We start from the raw sequence: 21,461 nt of genomic DNA on the forward strand, positions 1-21,461 counted from the left end.
ATTGCAAGACTCGATCTATGAAGGCTCCTGCATTCTCATGGAATTCTCCAGATCTGTTCTATACTCTTGCGGGAGTTCAGCACTGACGTGGCTCCTGGCATATGAAGCACCGGGAACTATATTTATAAACTCCACACGTGTGCTGTTAACTCCACTCCATGCTATATTAATCCTGTATTAACAGCATTCACCCTAAATTTGCAGCTTTAAACCGACACCCACTGCAGTTCCTCCACACTGTGTTGTATAAATAAATCCAAATATGGTTATTAAAGTGGCAGTGTCACAGATTATAGAATTGGAGATTTTATTCCTCCAAAAATATTACCGGAGACCACCGAACTGAGACGCGGGAATGTAGTCTGGGCTCCAGTCCAATTTGTACACATTCATGGTAAACCCATTTTGCCCATTGCTAGGCTCGTATAATGTCTGCTACTCATTCAAATATCAAGCTATATTACATATATATATATATATATATATATATATATATATATATATATATTGCTATATATTTTTAAATCTTTATTTCATGTAAGTGTAGTACTGCCGTCTGTGTTTGCTATAGCGTTCTAGGCTTGGGTCACATTTAAGAATGTTACAGAAACTCTCTCTAATAACTCAGACTCCCATATAAGCAGTGACATTGTAACACCGAGAAATTCTGTGGATCATTGTCTTCCAGATACGCTGCATGCTGAATATCTGGGGAGTCATTCTGTATCTCCGTCTGCCGTGGATAACAGCCCAGGCAGGGATAGGTCAGTACAATTACCCGGTTCAGAATTCTGTATTTGGAGATGCAATTTTTCACTATACATGTTGGGAATTGTACCTAACTTTTTCACCAAATGAGTACCTACCTAGTAAGAACAAACATACACTTGTGTCTCTCCTATCATCTATCTTTTTCTTCTAGAAACTCATAATGTTTGGTTATATGTTTGGCTGTATGTATTAAAAAACTGCATTCTGAGCCAGCTTAACTCTCTACCAGGTGTGTATGTCAACAGGTATATAAAATGTGTGAGGCATTGCCTGTCTTTATTTGAGTGCATGCTTTTCTTCATATATGTAAATATTGATGGTTGTGTGCATGAATGTATATGTGTCTGTGTGGGGTGACGTATCTATATATGTAGTCTGTGTGTGCATATTATGTGCCTCTTTGTAATTATATAAGAGAGAGAGTGTGTGTGTGTGTGTGTGTGTGTGTGTGTGTGTGTGTGTGTGTGTGTGGAGTTATGCGTGTGTAAATATGTACGTTTTGAGGTTTTTGTTTTTAAAGACAAATGTGTGTTACATCCATTGGAGCACATCACTAAAGTGTCCATTTAAAATAATGGAAGGTGTGCGCCTTATTAACTCATACCAAGCTTTAGATGTTATGAAAATAAAGTATAAAGGTTCTGCTTTGGACTCTAGACACCTTGGTTAATTCTAGGACCTTTCCATTATTTAGGCCACTGCAACATCTTGCAGCCAATTGGAGGCTATTGCGTTGTATGAATTAAAGCGAGTATGACTTCTTCATAGAAATTATACTAAAACTTGCGTAACCGTAACATATAATCCAGTAGATTTTTTTTTTTTTTTTATATATACACCTAGAGGTAATACTTAGAGGGCTGTATCTAGTGTTTTGATAGCCTTCCCTTTAGTGTTAACTTGCAGTGTCAAATAACCATATTACACCTCCCTCTACTTACAGGTCTTACATGGGTCATTATCGGCATGTCTGTGACAGTAACTTCCATTACAGGACTCTCTATCTCAGCCATATCTACCAATGGGAAAGTCAAGTCAGGTATGCTATGCCTTTCTAGAGCTCTGCCTAATTCCCAGGTAACTCCACATTCAAATCTTGCATTCTGCTTAAAGTGGCACTGTCATGCCGAATCCCGTTTTTTTTTAACCCCCCTCCTGCCTCCACTACATCCAATCGACCCCCTAGTCACCCCCAAATGCCCCTAAGCCCCCCACATTACCTATTTTTTATTCTTTATTTTCTGCCCCGATCTATATTCAGGGCGCCGCCATCTTTGTGTGGGTAGGTGAAGTCCCTGTGGGACACGTCATCTGCCCACACTAGACAGACTGTGAGATTCCCGCACATGCCCAGTGAAACACCTGGACATGCGAACGGGAATTTCACCTATTCATTCATTCATCAGACAGACGAATGAATGAATGAATAGAAAAAATCAAACGAACAAACAAACACCGAATATCAGTGTTCGTTTGTTTGTTCGGTTTATTACAAGGAGGGAGCTACCGGCGTGCAGCTCCCTCCTTGTAATATGTAAAGACAGAAGCGGCAGGGAGCTGTGCTCCCCACCACTTCATAAGCCCCCCAGTCACTCTATGGGGGTCAATATGACCCCCATAATAGCATAAGGGAGATTAAAATCTCCCCAATGCCCCTACTCGCTATACCGCGAGTAGGGGCATGTCCACTAAACAGTGAGCAGCCTGTGGCTGCTCACTGTAAAAAAAAAAATGGTAATAGGGGGGGGAAACCTTCTGTCCCCCTCACCCCTGGGTGGCGGGTGGGGGCCATAATGGTAATAAGGGGGACGACAACCTACTGTCCTCCCCGGCCCCCCACCCCTGGGCGGCGGGTGGGGGCCATAATGGTAATAAGGTGGGGGGGGACCTATTGTCCTCCCCCCCCCCCGGCCCCCACCCCTGGGCGGCGGGTGGGGGCCATAATGATAATGGAGGGGGGGGGCCTACTGTCCTCCCCCCGCCCCCACCCCTGAGCGGCGGGTGGGGGCACTAAGTCAATTCCCCCCCCCCAACCCCCATCAAGGTGACTAGGGGTCCCCAAGCCCCTAGTCACCCACCCCCCACCCAAATAAAAATGCCCCTACCTACACCCCTCATCCTAAAAAATAGTGAGGGGGGAATAAAATTGCTAACCTGTAAAGTAAAATTAAACTTACCGTTCAACGTCTTCTTTTTTCTAAAATCTTCATTTTTCAGCCCCAAAAAAGGCCAAATAAAAAACCATCATACCCGTTGAACTGAAAATAAAATAAAAAAACGGAGCGCAAAAAAAAGGCTGCTCACTGCTTACTAGACATGCCCCTACTCGCGGTATAGCGAGTAGGGGCATATTATTTACTAATACTACCGTATATACTCGAGTATAAGCCGAGTTTTTCAGCACGTTTTTTGTGCTGAAAAACCCCAACTCGGCTTATACTCGAGTCAATTGTCTGTATTATGGCAATTTGCATTGCCATAATACAGACTGGGGCTGTGGGGCTGCAGAGAGATGTTACTTACCTTTCCTGCAGCTCCTGTCAGCTCTCTCCTCCTCCGCCGGTCCGTTCAGCTCTTCTGTCAGCTCACAGTGTAAATCTCGCGAGAGCCGCGGCAGGAGCTGCAGGAAAGGTAAGTAACATCTCTCTGCAGCCCCCACAGCCCCCTCCTACACAGTGCCCATCCACTGGACCACCAGGGAAGGAGAGCCCCCCTCCCTGGCCAGCTAGCAAGCAGGGAGGGGGGACGAAAAAATTTATATATATTAATAATAATAAAAAAAATAAAAAAAATAAAATAAAAATAATAATTAAATAAAAAATAATAATAAAATAAAAAAATAATAATAAAACATGTAATTAAACAAAAAAAAATATTAAAATAATAATTAAAAAATAAAAATGCCCACCCCCCACCAAGGCTCTGCATCACACTCTGCATTACACACACACACACACACACTGCATTCATACACACACACTGCATTCATGCACACACACTGCATTCATGCACACACACTGCACTCATACACACAGCATTCTCATACACACACACTGCACTCATACACACAGCATTCATACACACACACTGTACTCATACACACACACTGCATTCATACACACACACTGCATTCATACACACACTGCATTCATGCACACACACTGCACTCACGCACACACACTGCATTCACACACACACAATGCATTCATACACACACAATGCATTCATACACACACAATGCATTCATACACACACACAGCACTCATACACACACACAGCACTCATACACACACACAGCACTCATACACACAGCATTCTCATACACACAGCATTCTCATACACACACACTGCATTCATACACACACACTGCACTCATACACACACACTGCATTCATGCACACACACACTGCATTCATGCACACACACACTGCATTCATGCACACACACTGCATTCATACACACAGCATTCTCATACACACACACTGCACTCATACACACAGCATTCATACACACACACAGCCTTCATACACACACACTGCATTCACACACACACACACTGCATTCATACACACACACTGCATTCATACACACACACTGCACTCATACACACACACTGCATTCTCACACACACACACACACACTGCACTCATACACACAGCATTCTCATACACACACACAGCATTCATACACACACACTGCACTCATACACAGCATTCTCATACACACACACTGCACTCATACACACACACTGCACTCATACACACAGCATTCTCATACACACACACTGCATTCATATACACACACTGCATTCTCATACACACACACTGCATTCATTATATACACACACTGTAAATAAATATTCAATTAATATAATTTTTTAAGGATCTAATTTTATTTAGAAATTTACCAGCAGCTGCTGCATTTCCCACTCTAGTCTTATACTCGAGTCAATAAGTTTTCCCAGTTTTTGGGGTAAAATTAGGGGCATCGGCTTATATTCGGGTCGGCTTATACTCGAGTATATACGGTAAGTCATTTTTACTTAGTGTTCGTAAATTTGGCTGAAAGACCAGTTTAGGTCTTTCAGCCTTTTAGTAGATAGCTCCCTGATACCGTGGTAATTAGGGAGTTATCTACAAAGCGGCTGCAAGATGCAGCCACAGCAATGAATAGGATCGGAGTTTTATTCATTCGAATGAAATTCCGATCCGAACAAAGTGCCGAATTGCGTTCTAAAACAAACGAACATACTGTTCTCATTCAGTTAGAACGCAATTCGGCAGTTTCATCTAAAATGATAGGAAGCATCGCGGGAACACAGAGGAAAGGTAAGGATTATGGGAAAATTGCTCTTGACCACACTTTGCTCCTCCGCTGGTCTGAGCTGGTCAAGCGGAGAAATCCTCCATAAGGCAAAGAGTCCCTACTTTGTCTTATGATTTTAAAGAAAACTAAAGAAGACAGGAAGAAAAGAATAACAGATCCCGAGAGAGGGGGAGAAAAGGACAAGATTGAGGAAAGGTAAGTTCGGCATGACAGTGCCGCTTTAAAAAAAAAAAAAAAAAAAAAAAGAGTTTGCATCACAAACCCACCCCCATAGCCACTCCTATTCTTTTCACAAAATGTCTTCCTTATTAGAAGTACTCAAGGTACACACTGCACTCAGCCAATGAGAGATCAGTGTGAGCTAAACGCCCAGCACAGCCAAGCACATTCCTCCCATTACCTGCCTTTTTTACTTGGTGAAGCTTTGAAATGCTGTTCCCATGATAGCAGTGATTGTCTGTGGGCAGGAGTGAAGTCAGCAGCTCGGCTCATACTGATCTCTGACATCTGGTTGAGCTGGAGTGAGTTCTCAGGAATATATATATAATCTATCTCCTCCTCTTGTTTTATAATTAGTTTGGACATCAGAGCAAACAGAAATGTTGTACCATAGCGGAACAACGTGAAATACATTGCTGATAATGGCCTTGATTTAGCAAGTTTTCAAATGATTCATACCGTTCAAAAACTCTCCAAAATGCTTTATCTACAAAAACGACTTCTGCAGATAAATCTGTTGGAGAGTTTTCTAACCGTATTGAATCATTTGGAAAGCTTATTAAATGGAGGCCAATATTTGTTACATAACCCTGAGACGTTTTCATTGATTCACATGGTTTGCATTTAACTAAATGTGTTGTTAATTCCCTGGAACCTGCACCTGAAGGATCACTATAGCTTTAGAAATCCAAATGTGTAATTCTAACACTATAGTACCCCGTTATCCATTAGTCTTTGGCCCCCAGCTTTAGGGAGCAAATAAAAGTAGTTTACTTGCCTTTTTCTCCCTCTGCGATGCCGTCCCACCTCCTTGGCTGATATCGAGATTGATAATCTCATCCAATGCAATGCTTTCCTATACGAAAGCATTGGGAGGCTAGTCCACATGTGCATCAAAACACAGCGCTGCACCAATCACATGATCTCTCTGATCTCGTCGGAGGTACCTGTAGTGGCTGCCTGAGTGATTTAGTTTAAAACATTTAGTTAAATACAAATGTTTTCACTTGCATGGTTAAAACGGAGGGGGCATGGCCACCTTACCACTTCATTGAGATGACATGGTCTAGGTTCCTATGGTGTCCCTTTAACAAAATGTTACCCCCTCCCCCATGTAGAATAACTTCCCAGGGTGCGTGCCCACTTTTTTTTTTCACCAGATTTGTTATACATTTTGCTATTTAGAAATCAAGAGCACTCTAGTTTTAACCTTCTATTATTTTTACAATTATTTTCTCTTGGGAAATACATGCTAGTGTGTTCTTTGCAGTCCTTAGTTTTTAGCTGTGGTATTTAATTAAATGTATGTTTAAAGAAATTGACACATTATTAAAAATTTATATTTCTATTTTTTTTCTTTAAAATTGGAAATTGTTTTAAACAAGACTTAACCCAGTTCTTTCAAATATCTGTTGTTCACAATGCAGGTGGCACCTATTTTCTAATCTCGAGAAGTCTTGGCCCCGAGTTAGGTGGCTCGATCGGCTTGATATTTGCATTTGCAAATGCTGTAGCAGTTGCTATGCACACTGTGGGGTTTGCCGAGACTGTTCGTGACTTGTTGGCGGTAAGAACATCTGTTTGATGGGGTCCTGGTTCAAATGAAAAAGGTGAATCCAGTACCGGATAACACCCTTGCCTTTTCTATTCACAGGATTATGACTCTACTATCGTGGATCCAATAAATGACATCCGAATTATCGGGGTTATTACAGTCGCTGTCCTCCTGGGAATTTCTTTGGCTGGCATGGAATGGGAGGCAAAAGTAAGATTTTGTATATATGAAATATGAATTTATTAGAATTACTATGTTGCAATTATTAACATATAACATATGTTTGAAATGCTTTACAAGTTTACGAATGGTATATTCAAATGAGAGACAAACTATTAGAAATGCTGACATGAACCACATGATAAAGAAAGCCTTGCTTAAATGTGCTTACAACCTAGAGCAGTGTTTCCCAACTCATGGGTCGCACTGACCCACGCATCCATGAGTCCACCTTTGCCGTTTTTAGAGGCCGGCACTGCGTTTGCAATGCGATACTGGCCCTGCAGTGGAACTACTGACTGGGTCAGCACGGTCAGGGGACCCTATTATTGCTGTAATATCAGCCGCAATGGGAAGAAGTAACTGCCTGTCACTTCCTCTCCGCTTCTTACTGAAATAGCGCAGGAGGGAGGGCAGCGGTGGCACCAGCAGCAGCATGGGAAAGACAGGGTGGAGTGAGCTGCACTCATTCCCATTGATCTCAGACAGCAGGACCCCAAGCATGCCACCTTCCTGCACACAAAATGTATGCCAACAGGAGGGTGGCTGCAAATATACAAATTATTACATTTATGTGTGTATGTGTGTCAGATTGTGTGTGTAAATGTATATGGATCTGCATGTGTGTGTGTGTGTGTGCGTGCGCACGCATCTGTGTGCATATGAGAGTCTGTGTAACTGTGTATTAGGTGTGCATCTGTGTGTGTGTCAGTGTGTATATGAATTCGTGTGCATCTGTGTGTGTGTCAGTGTGTATATGAATTTGTGTGCATCTGTCACTGTATTTATCTGTATGTATCTGTGTGTTAATGTGTGCACACATCTGTGTAAGTACTTATGCATGTGGCAGTGTGCATACATCCAAGCAGTCAAACTCCACTCCTGCAATCTAACACAAATATTACATACAAACTCACCCCTGCATTTAAAATCTAAAATTATATACAAACATACCCCTTCACTCAAACACCAATACTACGCACAAAAGCACATCTGCATTTAAAAGCCAACACTACATACACACCCATGCATTCTTACGCAAACACTACACACAAGTACACTATTACATTCCAATGGGAACAGTACATACAAATACACATATACCTCATACAAACACATGCTTATATTCATATTCTACCTTTTGGTCACACCTGCACTAGAGGGGGGCCCAGAAAATGTACTTGCACCAGGGCTTCTTTCTACATTAGTTCCACCACTGGTATACTCAACGTGAGGTGCCTGGATGAAAGAGCAGCACACAGCGCTTCTGTTTCTGCATGAGTCTGTGAGTAACCATTTGTATGCCTCTAAAACTGATTGCCATGGTGTGCCTATTGTATGCCTCTAAAACTGATTGCCATGGTGTGCCAGGTTTCTGCCTTTAAAACTGCCATGATATGCCAATTTTATGTGTCTTACACTGATTGCCATGGTGTGTCATTTTTATGCATGTAAAGCTGCCATGGTGTGCCAATTTTATGCCTCTAAAGCTGATTGCCATGGTGTGCCAAGTTTCTGCCTCTAAAGCTGATTGCCATGTATGTGTATATGTCTGTTTCAGTATGTGTGTGTATCTGCACGTGTGTCTGTCTTTGTGTATTCTGTGTCAGTGTGTGTGTGTGTCTGTGTATTTGCATGTGTGTCAGTGTATGTGTCTGAGACTGAGTATCGGTGTGTGTGTGGAAGTGTATACACTACACACAAATGCACACCTGCATTCAAACACCAACATTCACACAGATACTCCATACAAAAACATGCTTGCATTCAAACACAAATTGTGTGTGTGTGTGTGTGTGTGTATGTGTATATATATATATATATATATATAACACACACACACACACACAATATACACACTGCATCCACTACACATGTACTAACACACACTGCAGCCAATACACAAACACACACTGCTTCCTCGTTGGTGGATTTGGAGATTGGTCCTGTGGGCTTGATTTCGAGGTGCGCCTTGGAGGATGACCCCCGGGGGCCCAGACCTTGAGCTGTGTCAGGGTCCCCAAAATTTCCGATGGCGGCCTGTATATAAACAACCTGTCCATAAGAGGTCCAGTATAGCCTAATTGCGAGGAGACTTACATTATATGTATCATTCAAAGCTAACTGAATAGTAGTTAGACAAAGAGAAAACACTTTGTTAGTAATACTGATGATACAAGCTGCAACAACTTAGTCTCAGTAAAATTGAACTGTACGGTAGAGTTTTTCATTGTTAATAGACTTTTTGCGCCACAAGCTACAGGTTTTTTTTTTCTCTTTTCTCTTAGGCACAGATTCTGTTCTTCATTGTAATCATGATCTCATTTGCAAATTACTTGGTCGGAACCATTATTCCAGCATCAGATGAAAAGAAGGCCAAGGGGTTTTTCAGCTATCGAGGTGACTAATGGAAACAATGATACGTTCACATTTTTGCCACTTGCGCAACCAGCTAATTTACTTTTACATAAGAGATCTGGGAAAATGTGACCATAGATGTAACAACATATAGTCATATCGGGGTATTCACTAAAAATGTATAGTGAATTTGCTGGGAATTCAAAGTGAATTTCAAATTTTAGGTGAAAAGGACAGAAATGCCAATAATTCTATGAATCAGATAAGTTTTCATCTCTTTTGGACTAAAATGTAAAAAGTCACTTTAAGAACTGTTGGAAATTCACTTTGTTGAATAATGCTGCAAGTCTCCAGCTATGGTTTAATATGACTAAAATACAAAACCAAGTGAAAAAAGGCGCTATAAAATGACATCAAACACTTACGTATATCAGAATTAAAATATTCTAAAGAAAAACTGCACCTTTAACCCCTTAAGGACACAAGACACGTGTGACATGTCATGATTCCCTTTTATTCCAGAAGTTTGGTCCTTAAGGGGTTAAAAGTGAAAGAGCCAAAAAATACCTAAAATCAAAATATATAGAAAAAAAGGTGCGCTGTACATTTAAACTACTTTACAATATACAAATATAAAGTGCAACACAGTACAATGAAGGTGACAATTTAAAGTGCACTATATTGTGCCATAAAAACTGCAATGCATATCATTATCTCCAAATTTGGTGCAAAAGCAAACCAGTATCCCTGGTGATAAAAAGCAACCATGAGCCCTTACTCTGTTAGCCTTGGAAAAGGATCTGTTTAGTATACCTTAGCAGATATGGGTAGTGCAAATCAGTCAATGAAAATAAGAGAAAAAAAAAGGAAACACTAATAGTGTAACTCTGTGGCACAGATATTTAAAATATGCAAGAGAATCAGGCAAGTCTGCTCTAACTTGTACAGCTCAATTGTCCTGTAGCCAGGATCTCTATGTAATGGGTAGGACGGTAACTTGATGCAAGTGAATCCTTTATTGGTAACATAAAAACATTAAGTGACGAGCTCTATCCCATATGCAGTGCTTCCCCTTTGTGTTCTCAGTCTCTCTGACGCACCGCTAGCACTTGCAGTCAACACGGTGTAAAATTCTTCCGGTCACTCGACGTACTGACGTCGCGCATCTTGTAGCGTGATGATGCGTTTCGCATGAAGAAACCGCCCAGGCGAAACGTGCCATCACGCTACAAGACGCACGACGTCCGTACGTGCTTACACGAAGCTTAAGTTCCTGGAAGAATTTACACCGTGTTGGCTGCCCAAGGACTGCAAGTGCTAGCCGTGGAAAACTGGGGGAAAAAAAAAGGCTTGCCTGTCTTAAAGGCACAGTGCACCATATTATGATTCTATTATTTAAGATTGAATAACTTTAAAGGGACACTATAGTCACCAGAACAACTACAACGTAATGTATTTGTTCTGGTGAATAGAATCATTACCTGCAGACTTTTTGCTGTAAACACTGTCTTTTCAGAGAAAATGCAATGTTCACATTACAGCCTAGGGATACCCCCATTGGTCACTCCTCAGATGGCTGCTAGAGGTGCTTCCTGGGGAAGTGCTGCACAGTGGCGCTGGAAATAAGGTAAGTTTTAACCCGTTCTGAGGGGCCTGTGGGGATGGCAATTTTAACACTGTAGGGTCAGGAGTACACGTTTGTGTTTCTGACCCTACAGTACTCCTTTAAATGTAAAACTTGTAAACATTGGGATTTCAACCTTGTACGCATCTCATGCGCATAATTTTTCTATCCCTGTTTAATTCATCATATCTCAAAGCCTAGTCTAATGTTCTAGTATTTTGCCTTCTTTAGATTACACTCCCCTCACTTACTCGCTCACATGCACATTTCAAAGAACTTCCTAAATTATGATGTTGCTGTCAAAATTCGAACCAGCGTTGAAAAGTTTACTTGGAAGAATCCAATTTAGCAATTTAATAGTTTGTAACCCGTATTTGCGTCTCATGCAGAATTTGTTAGACCTCCAACTACACATGAAAAATATATAATCTTTTTTTATTTTTTATAGCTGATATTTTTGCTGAGAATTTTGTCCCTAATTGGCGTGGGCAAGATGGCTCTTTCTTTGGCATGTTCTCCATATTCTTCCCATCAGCCACTGGAATACTGGCTGGAGCAAACATTTCTGGTGACTTGAAGGTACACGTAATTTTAATATTGTGATATTCCAGATATGAGTTGGGAAAATAATGAGGCTCTCTAAAATATATTCCATTTTCTTAATGCAGGATCCAGCTGTAGCTATTCCTAAAGGCACCCTGATGTCAATCTTCTGGACCACCATTTCCTACCTGATCATATCAGGCACAATTGGTGTGTATTAGTAAAGTTTCTCTGTCTCTAAATCCTGTTTAATCTTATCTTATCTCTATTCTATTCTGTATATCATTTTGTGTTTCAAATATCCTTATTCTATAAATGCAGAGCGCCGTGGAATATGTTGGAGATACAAATGCTAATAATGTAAATGCTAATAAGTATTGTACGCAGTACTGGAGACCGTATCTCCAGAAGGATATTGATACTTTAGAGAGAGAGTTTAGAGAAGGGCTACTAAGCTGGTTCATGGATTGCAGGATAAAACTTACCAGGAAAGGTTAAAGGATCTTAACATGTATAGCTTGGAGGAAAGACGAGACAGGGGGGATATGATAGAAACATTTAAATACATAAAGGGAATCAACACCATTAAGGAGGAGACTATATTTAAAAGAAGAAAAATTACCGCAACAAGAGGACAGTCTTAAATTAGAGGGGCAAAGGTTTAAAAATATTATCCGGAAGTATGACTTTACTGAGAGGGTAGTGGATGCATGGAATAGCCTTCCAGCTGAAGTGGTAGAGGTTAACACAGTAAAGGAGTTTAGGCATGTGTGAGACAGGCATAAGGCTATCCTAACTATAAGATAAGGCCAGGGACTAATGAAAGTATTTAGATAATTGGGCAGACTAGATGGGCCGAATAGTTCTTATCTGCTGTCACATTCTATGTTTCTATGCTTAAAGGGACACTGTAGGCACCCAGATCACTTCAGCCCATTGAAGTGGTCTGGGTGCCAACTCCCACCACCCTTAACCCTGCAAGTGTAATTATTGCAGTTTTTATAAACTGCAATAATTACCTTGCAGGGTTAAGTCCTCCCCTAGTGGCTGTCTACGAGACATCCATTAGAGGGACTTCCGGCTTCTTAGACGACTTTTGGTCGTCTAAACGATGCTGGACGTCCTTACGCTATGCATGAGGACCTCCAGTGTCGCCGGAATCCCCATAGGAAAGCATTGAATAATGCTTTCCTATGGAGAGGTCTAATGAGCATTCGGTCTTCCCCGTCGGCGGGGGAGGAGCGTGGGTGGACCTGACCCAGCACAGAGGGATTCAGGTAAGTGTTTTAACCCATTTAGCAACATAGGATTGGGGGCACTCCAAGATTCTACAGTGCCAGGAAAGCGGGTTTTTTTCCTGACACTAGAGAATCCCTTTAATAATAATTTACTGATATATTTGTGCACAAAACCTTGTAGATTACTTTAGTTCAAATGGTTCCATCACCCAGGAAAAATATATTTGCTTTTTATTTTTTTATGAATGAAGCAACTTTCTACCATTCCTTCTGTTCTGACATTGGGTTTTTAATTTATAAAGGACTTTAATTTACTGGACCCGTTGCGGTCAGGGCCGGTGTAAGACTGGTGCTGGCTTATTCTCTATTAAAACACCACTGTCAAATTGTTGAATTTCAAATGTCCAATATCATTACAGTATTGCTTTAATAACGACGCATTCCATAGACCAGTGTCTTTACTGCTTTGCTCATCTAGATAATTCATGGATCCATGGCAAGTGCTCCCCCTGAGAAGCCAGGACAGACAGGTGCCCATATCGGTCTGTATGTTGTATTAATGGAATACTGTAAGCACCATAGCCACTTACATTGAATGAAGTGGTTATGGTGCCTGCAGTCTGTTGTGGTGCCTGCAGTCTGTTGCCGGTTTTTAAGCTTTACCAAGGCTAGCTGTTTGGGGCTTGTGGCGGATTTCAAATGCCAGGGTTGGCATGCTGATAATGGAAGAAGATGACAGGGGGGCTTGCCTCCAAAGACAATATGGCAGATGTGGAGCTTTGCTTTCTCCTTGGATCACACCAGGTCACACCAAGGATTGGGGCATTGATTGGTTGAGAGCACTCAACTGACAAGGTCAGCCTATCACTTGCCATTACCCTTGGTATGTTATGAAGCAGAGAGTAACTCCACCTCTACCAAATTGTCATTGGAGGCTGAGCTTTAGACGACTGTATCGCAGAAACTACTGGAAACCAACCAATTGTACTACACAGAAATTCAAAGAACAGACAAGACCACATTAATATCAGACCGAGAGACTCATGACAAACTCATCCATGGAGAAAGAGTTTTAGTCGGATTGTTTGGAAGTGTAGAGTGTAGACTGCTTAGCTATTTTATGTTTTTCATGTCTAATAAATCATCAGTAATCATTGAATAGAAGTATGTGAACTGAAAATCCCAATGACCCTGGATTCACACTTCAGACCATTCAAAAGGGAGAATAAATGGTCCAATTATTGGTCTTTGTCAATCAAAGTAGTCCTTATGGTCCACGTTCTGATGATGAAATGGAATTACATGTGATGTATCTTTAGTCTTGGTCTGTTTTTGTTTCTGCAGCATCCTGCATAGTTCGAGATGCATCTGGAAACCTCAATGACACCGCTATTGCCGGGGAATATTGCACTGGTTTGGCATGCGGGTACGGATGGAACTTCTCTAACTGTATAGCCAATAAGACCTGTAAATATGGACTGAGCAATCACTACCAGGTGTATACTTGTCTTTTGTCCTATCAAGACACTTGTAATTAACCTAATGTTTATCCATAGAGATTGCAGAACAAATCTAAATCTGTGTGTGTTTGTGTGTGTTGCAGACTATGAGCATGGTGTCTGGGTTTGCCCCTCTTGTCACTGCTGGGATATTTGGCGCCACCCTGTCTTCTGCTTTGGCTTGCCTGGTCTCTGCACCAAAAGTGTTCCAAGTAAGGAAGATGTTGATGTCTAGAACATTGTGTAGCAGACGATCTGTACATGGGACTACCATTTTCCTGCACACACAGATACAGTGCGGTCTAATATAGGATTGGATAGTAAAGTTCTGTATCACTACTTGCTGTGTGTGCTTAGTCATGTTTAAACATACAGCTGTACATTTTGTAAACGAAGATACAGAACAGAGGTTTTATTCACTAAACTCTGAATAGCAGTAAATTAAAACTCAAAAGGCAATTCAGGCTAAAACATTCAAACTGTGCTACGCATCCCAACAATCTGGTTAGATGGGACAGTAGGGACGCTGAAGCATTCCTTGCGTGGCCTTAGTGCCGTGTGCACAACGTGAGCAGGTCTAATGATGTGCTCACACTGTGTTGCTTAGAGACAGTTCCCTGGTGTCCCCAAATACCCGAGACACCAGAAAACTAAAGAGAGACAGGACCCCGAAATCAGGAGTGCTGGGGGGCTTGCTGGGAGTTTAAGAAATTTTTCTAAATCCGCTCCTTAAGTCTCAATTATGCCATTCAGATATTAATTTGCTAAATTTCATAGATTTGTGAATAACTTCAATACACAATAACTCTTACTCTATTGCTTAGCTGTTAACAGAATGTCTGTCTGTACCGGAGACACAAACATTGTTACTTTAGACAGGTGGGGATTTTATTATTATTATTATTATTATTATCTTACTATGGTAATGTTTTAAGATTAATATAAATGATAGAACTAATAGTAGAGTTATCCTACTGGGCTTTGAGCTAATATTTAGGTTTAAAGTGTTTTGGATCATTTTCTCTGTAAAAATTGGCAATCTGTAAACAGATCCAAGTTTCTCTCTGTTTGTAGCTGTGAGGATAATCTGTTCGCTTGACTCTGTAGAACTGTTTCTTTAATTAAAGTCTCTCTCTGAGGATTGCTGTATATGTTAATGTCAATCCTTCCTTCTTGATCCAGTGTCTCTGTAAGGACAATCTGTACCCACTTATCGGTTTCTTTGGGAAAGGTTATGGAAAGAACAATGAGCCTATTCGTGGATACCTCCTCACGTTCCTGATCGCAGTGGCCTTCATCCTGATTGGTCTGTACATCATTTCCTGGCAGTATTATTATGGAATTAGATCAGGGTGCTACATTTCAAGTCCTAATTGCAAATGTGTAATATTGATCTTTTCATCGGGATCGTGTGCCCTGGGGTTCTCTGGGTCATGTAAGCCTCCCCCTGGTTGTATGGATGACGGTGGGGGTTTACCTCCAAGTGAGCACGCAGCTCGGAAGAAGAGCAGGTTTTCAGGACAGCAGTGCTGCTCATTTGTGCGGCAAGAGGTGCAGGTGGGTGTGGGCTGTACTCCATGTAGGCCTCCAGCTCTGAGGTGAAGCAGGCATTGAGGTTGCCGGAATTGGGTCTTTGTACTTCAGGAGGTAGGAGCACCTGAGATCGGTTGCTAGGTCGGCGCCAGAATTTCAGGCAGATCATATCAAATCTGTGGTTAAAGGAGTCAAGACACTCCTGGGTTCCAAGGCCTGTCTGGGATCGTGGTACCACCAGCTCGGCGGGTCTTGTCGGTCAGCAAATCTTAGCCCAGTGGGGACTGAGTTATACCTCCCCGGTCCAAATGGGGGGGTGGGGAACCGGGGTTGAGTGATATCTGATGATACAGCATTGTGCGGAGCAGGTGATCAGCCGCCTCACTCGCTCAACAGTTGTGTTAGGCCTCAGTGGGATTTCCATAAGAAAATGTAGCAGGCAAGGCACCCAAGGTAAAATAATATATAAGTGTTGAATGTTGGGGTGGAGCCAAGCTATTGAACCAAACGGTCGCATATCTGCAGTGGAAACAGGCAAAATCAACAGTGATCGAGGGAATGTTTTGGATCCCAAGACCGATCAAGTCACCTGTCACAACTCCAAGGGACTTGATTGTACAATAAAAATATACATAGTGAAGTACGAAAAAAACAGGAAAAATTCATCCAGGAGGTAGAGAACTTACAAGAGGTATGTGATGGTCTGCGTATATCACTCCTGTAGGGGTCTCCTTATGTAGATAGGCAAAATCTTCTCAAGATTGAAATCCTCAAAAGGATAAAGAGAAAAGCATACATAGAGTAATATAGTTAAAAGAAATACAAATTTATTGCACAGATTGCACTTACATCAAAGTCACAATCAGCAGGTATATCTCCACTACTGGGTGGAACAGGTGGTAAATGACGTCTATGCAGTAGAAGGAAAAACCTGACTGATGATAGATAAATATAGAAAAAATATATCAATGAAAAAAACAATTAAGAATAAAAGTGCATGTGGTTACTTCATCCAACGCGTTTCCTCGACTTCCTCAGGGATATAAATGAAGGTCCAAAAAGATTTCTTTATATATCCTGTGTCACAGGTGTTCCTCATTCTTCAAAATTGCCGCGGTATGTAGATACTTCCGGGTTCGGATGTACGTTACTCCTCATTGGACAAATCCGAAACATGACATGGCACATGACATAGCACATCACGCTGGTATTAACTTCCGCGTTCCACCGTAGAACGCAAAACAGAGCATGTCGTGCACACTCATTAGAATGCGTTCCACAGTGGGACGCAACCATACAAAAAAGCCAACGAACTAAAACCAGGAAGGCAGTGGGCATAAAAAAACCCTGTCCTCCTGGATATATACCTCTTTACATCCAAATTAAAATTATATGAGCCAATCCACAGGGGACCCAGAACATATTACAGGAAGAAAAATACTACCCAAAATCTTAAAAAAAATAATAATAAGAATGAAAAAAAATATATAAATATAAAAAATAAAAAAAAATATATGCATAAAAATAAACTAATACTAAAAAGCAACCTAAAAAATACTATATGAAATAGGTCCTTCTTTGCTAACTCATGAATTTTATTCCCCCCTCTCCAATGTCTCTCGACGGAATCAATCCCAATCACAATAAGAGTTGACCAGTTGAACAATGTGCAAGTGTTACAATGTTTAGGAACACTGTGTTCTACCTTGTTAGTTCTGATATTGTTGAAATGTTCCCGAAATCTGGTATGCAAGGTCCTAGTGGTTCTTCCTATATATTGTGCTCCGCATCCACATTGCAATAAATAAATCACATATGTGGATGTGCAATGTGTAAATTTCTTAATAGTATATGTTTTATTGGTATAAGTGCCTCTGAAAGTTTCAGTCTTTCTCATTTGGTGGATACATGTGGAACAAGTACCACATTTATGGAATCCTGGGGTTCTTTGGGAAAGTAAAAAATTATTAGAATTTTTTATCTGTGTCGGTAAGAGACTTGGTGCTAGTTGGTTTTTTAGGTTATCTGCTTTTCTATAGATAACTGTCGGTCTCTCCGGTAAAGTATTACCTAAAATTTCGTCCTTTTTTAGGATGGCCCAATGTTTTGTGAGGATTTTTTTCTATTTTTTTGGCATGTGTGTTATATTTGGTAATATATCTGTGTCGGTAAGAGACTTGGTGCTAGTTGGTTTTTTAGGTTATCTGCTTTTCTATAGATAATAATGTATATATAAATATATCTATGGATTGTATTAAAATATGTGTTTCTTTTTCTCTTGTAGAAATTCGAAAGATCTATGTTTAATGGTAAAGTGTTTTGGTGTCAAATACTATTTGTACATGTGAACGGATTCACAGGAGACCTTTTTCATATAGTATTTTTTAGGTTGTTTTTTATTATTAGTTTATTTTTATGTATATATATATATATATTTTTTTTATATTTATATATTTTTTTTCATTCTTATTATTATTTTTTTTAAGATCTTGGGTAGTATTTTTCTTCCTGTAATATGTTCTGGGTCCCACGGTGGAACCCAGAAGTTAATACCAGCGTGATGTGCTATGTCATGTTTCGGATTTGTCCAATGAGGAGTAACGTACATCCGAACCCGGAAGTATCTAAATACCGCGGCAATTTTGAAGAATGAGGAACACCTGTGACACAGGATATATAAAGAAATCTTTTGGACCTTCATTTATATCCCTGAGGAAGTCGAGGAAGTCGACGAAACGCATTGGATGAAGTAACCACATGCACTTTTATTCTTAATTGTTTTTTTTATTGATATATTTTTTTCTACATTTATTTATCATCAGTCAGGTTTTTCCTTCTACTGCATAGATGTCATTTACCACCTGTTCCACCCAGTAGTGGAGATATGCCTGCTGATTGTGACTTTGATGTAAGTGCAATCTGTGCAATAAATTTGTATTTCTTTTAACTATATTATTCTATGTATGCTTTTCTCTTTATCCTTTTGATGATTTCAATCTTGAGAAGATTTTGCCTTTCTACATAAGGAGACCCCTACAGGGGTGATATACGCAGACCATCACATACCTCTTGTAAGTTCTCTACCTCCTGTATGCATTTTTCCTGTTGTTTTCGTACTTCACTATGTATATTTTTATTGTCATTTAGATTCACCTGAGATTACGTTACATGCTACAGGTTGTATCTTGTGACTTTATATCCTCTATTGTGTGTGCTATCCCATCATTTAGCTTTTGATTCTTTTTGTAAGTTTCATTAGCTTATTTGGTTTCTATTGTATTCTGAGTGAGTGAGGTACACTCTTGGTGATAGCATATTCCATCTCCTGATCTACGCTATAGTTCTCCCCCCATATATTGATTGTACAAGACAGCGGTAATTGGCGCTCTCAGGGGGGAATCTCCCTACAGCTTAGAGAATTAATCTCTCACATTTTACACAGATTTATCAGGGAGCACCCTCACATGGCGAAAAACAGTGCAGCCCTTCACGGTGCTCCTCTGAGCGCGCAACATCTCCTACAGATGGAAGAGATCCCACACACTGGTGGTACTGCAGGGCGCTATCTCCTACCCAGTCCAAGATCTTGAATGGCCTGAGGCTATTTTGGAAAATCTGGGTCTCCCACAAGACTCTCAAGAACAGGGGAACAGTGACAACGGCCAGAACGCATACCTTGGACACGGGTAACACAGCCCCATTTGTGCCCCACAGGCCTTCTGCAGACACCTACGCTGCGGTTACCACAAGAACTCCCGCTGTTTGTCTTCTGGAATAGACCTTGGCCAGATCCTGCACACTGTATGCATGCTGTGAGGCTTGATTCGGTTCCGGTTTAATTTACGGTTTACTTTTCTGTTTAACCATAGTCCATACGCAAGACAACACATAGGCGAACCCCCATGTATAAGTTCCCTCAAGCAGTCACCTAAAGGACAGTGGCTATGGGCCTAGTGGAATATCGCCACATATGTTTCCCCCCGCCTGCAGCAAGTCTTAGTCGCACTGCCCTACACCAGCAAGCTGCCTTCCGAATGCCACCAAGGAAGCCACCAGATAATAAAGGGCACATCATTTGCTCTCACTACCGTGTCTAGCCAGGGCACATATGATGACTTGTCATTACCTCATCAGTGCATATATTCGTTGTTATCTCTGTGCACCCACAAAATGAAAAAAAAAGAATTAAAAAAAAAAAGTGTTGAATGTTTTAGTTTGAGATGGTGCTCGTGATCGTATTCTGTTAAAACATGACTCTTTGTAAGTACAATTAATGTAACGTTTTTCATTTCATTTTTGGTCACGTTACAGAGTTTCAAATTCATGAGATAACACATTGCTTCTTTTTTCAACAGGCGAGCTCAATACTATCGCCCCGATCATTTCAAACTTCTTCCTGTGTTCCTACGCCCTGATTAACTTCAGCTGTTTTCATGCATCGATCACCAACTCCCCAGGTAATTCCCAGATCAGTACTTGCATGGTCACATCTACTCATTCCACCAAGAGAAGAGTATGCACTGTTTGAGACCTCCTCTATGTTTATTAAAAGAGGCAATCATGTCTTTCCTAATAACCATGATGACCTGTGAAATTGGCAACAATACTTGATGTTTGCTTTGAATTACTGGTAGTTCACAGCTTGAGTTACACTGATAGTATTTGATGGGTTACTCCAAGCATCATGACCCCTTTTGTGTTTTTAAAAGTGGTCATCGTGCTTGAGATATTAAATGTTGCGTCATTAGTACGTAATTAGCCAGAGGATTTCTGGGCTGGCTAATGTCAATTCTGTGCATATTCTAGGCACAGGAAGTAATTAATTTGCTAAGCGCTCTGCTGACACATTCAGCTAATGAATACGCAACAGGATCAGTATCAGACTTTTGCAGCTCAGCCGGCATCATCAGACCCACAGCACCCAGTGAGACCTAGGTAGGAGGGCAAAACGTTTCTAATGAATGGGTCTGGAGTGGTCATAATGCTTTAAGTAACCCTTTACTAGACTTTTGCACAGCCACATCTAATTTAAACATTTTATTACATGACACAAGGCTTATATTTTGCTCTCCCTTTATTGACTCCAAACAACAGCAAAGAAAATACATGAAACAAGCAACCAATCAGAAACCAGGAACATGTATATGTTTGCTTCTCCAAGTGGAACACAGTTTAGAGTATTGCTACTCCTCATACAGTGACTTTCTCTGTATATTTACACTTGTTTATTGTACGGTTTTTGTTTATGGTTTTATACTTGTGTATCCTTGTATTTTTTTCGTACTTCACACTTTTTGCCATCTTTGTTTGAATGTCTTCTCATTTGGGGGACTTCACACTTGGTCAGCAACAAGTTTCTTCATCCACTTTCCCCTGCTTGGAGAGCATGCCTGCGCCCTGCGGGGTCCCCCCCTTTTTTTTTCTCTCTGGGGCCTTCAGGCCATTAGCTGTGGCTAGTCCCTCTTTTCACGGGACTCTGTCCCAGTTATTCCCTGCCTCAACAGCTGCTACACATATCCCCGCAGCTGTTCGGCACCTTGGCAGCCGCCTTGCCTGCACCCATGCGGCAGTTTTCT

The 21,461-nt window shown here is 41.0% G+C and overlaps 1 protein-coding gene and 1 long non-coding RNA gene across 2 annotated transcripts in view; one reads left to right on the top strand and one right to left on the bottom strand.

The window, feature by feature from the left end:
- Window positions 1-21,461, bottom strand: part of LOC134578777 (uncharacterized) — a 495,152-nt gene that overhangs the window by 33,714 nt on the left and 439,977 nt on the right. The gene's annotated exons all lie outside the window — the stretch shown is intronic.
- The window catches only part of SLC12A3 (solute carrier family 12 member 3), a 68,178-nt gene that overhangs the window by 7,525 nt on the left and 39,192 nt on the right, over window positions 1-21,461 (top strand). The window contains exons 3-13 of the mRNA XM_063437909.1: window positions 689-764; window positions 1,715-1,810; window positions 6,744-6,883; window positions 6,971-7,081; window positions 9,379-9,490; window positions 11,521-11,651; window positions 11,741-11,825; window positions 14,198-14,349; window positions 14,457-14,564; window positions 15,535-15,658; window positions 20,241-20,342. Of these exons, the coding sequence (XP_063293979.1) occupies window positions 689-764; window positions 1,715-1,810; window positions 6,744-6,883; window positions 6,971-7,081; window positions 9,379-9,490; window positions 11,521-11,651; window positions 11,741-11,825; window positions 14,198-14,349; window positions 14,457-14,564; window positions 15,535-15,658; window positions 20,241-20,342 (1,237 nt within the window). The remainder of the gene's footprint in view (window positions 1-688; window positions 765-1,714; window positions 1,811-6,743; window positions 6,884-6,970; window positions 7,082-9,378; window positions 9,491-11,520; window positions 11,652-11,740; window positions 11,826-14,197; window positions 14,350-14,456; window positions 14,565-15,534; window positions 15,659-20,240; window positions 20,343-21,461) is intronic.

Source organism: Pelobates fuscus, chromosome 12 (assembly GCF_036172605.1).
Source record: "Pelobates fuscus isolate aPelFus1 chromosome 12, aPelFus1.pri, whole genome shotgun sequence".
NCBI classification, from domain to species: Eukaryota; Metazoa; Chordata; class Amphibia; order Anura; family Pelobatidae; genus Pelobates; species Pelobates fuscus.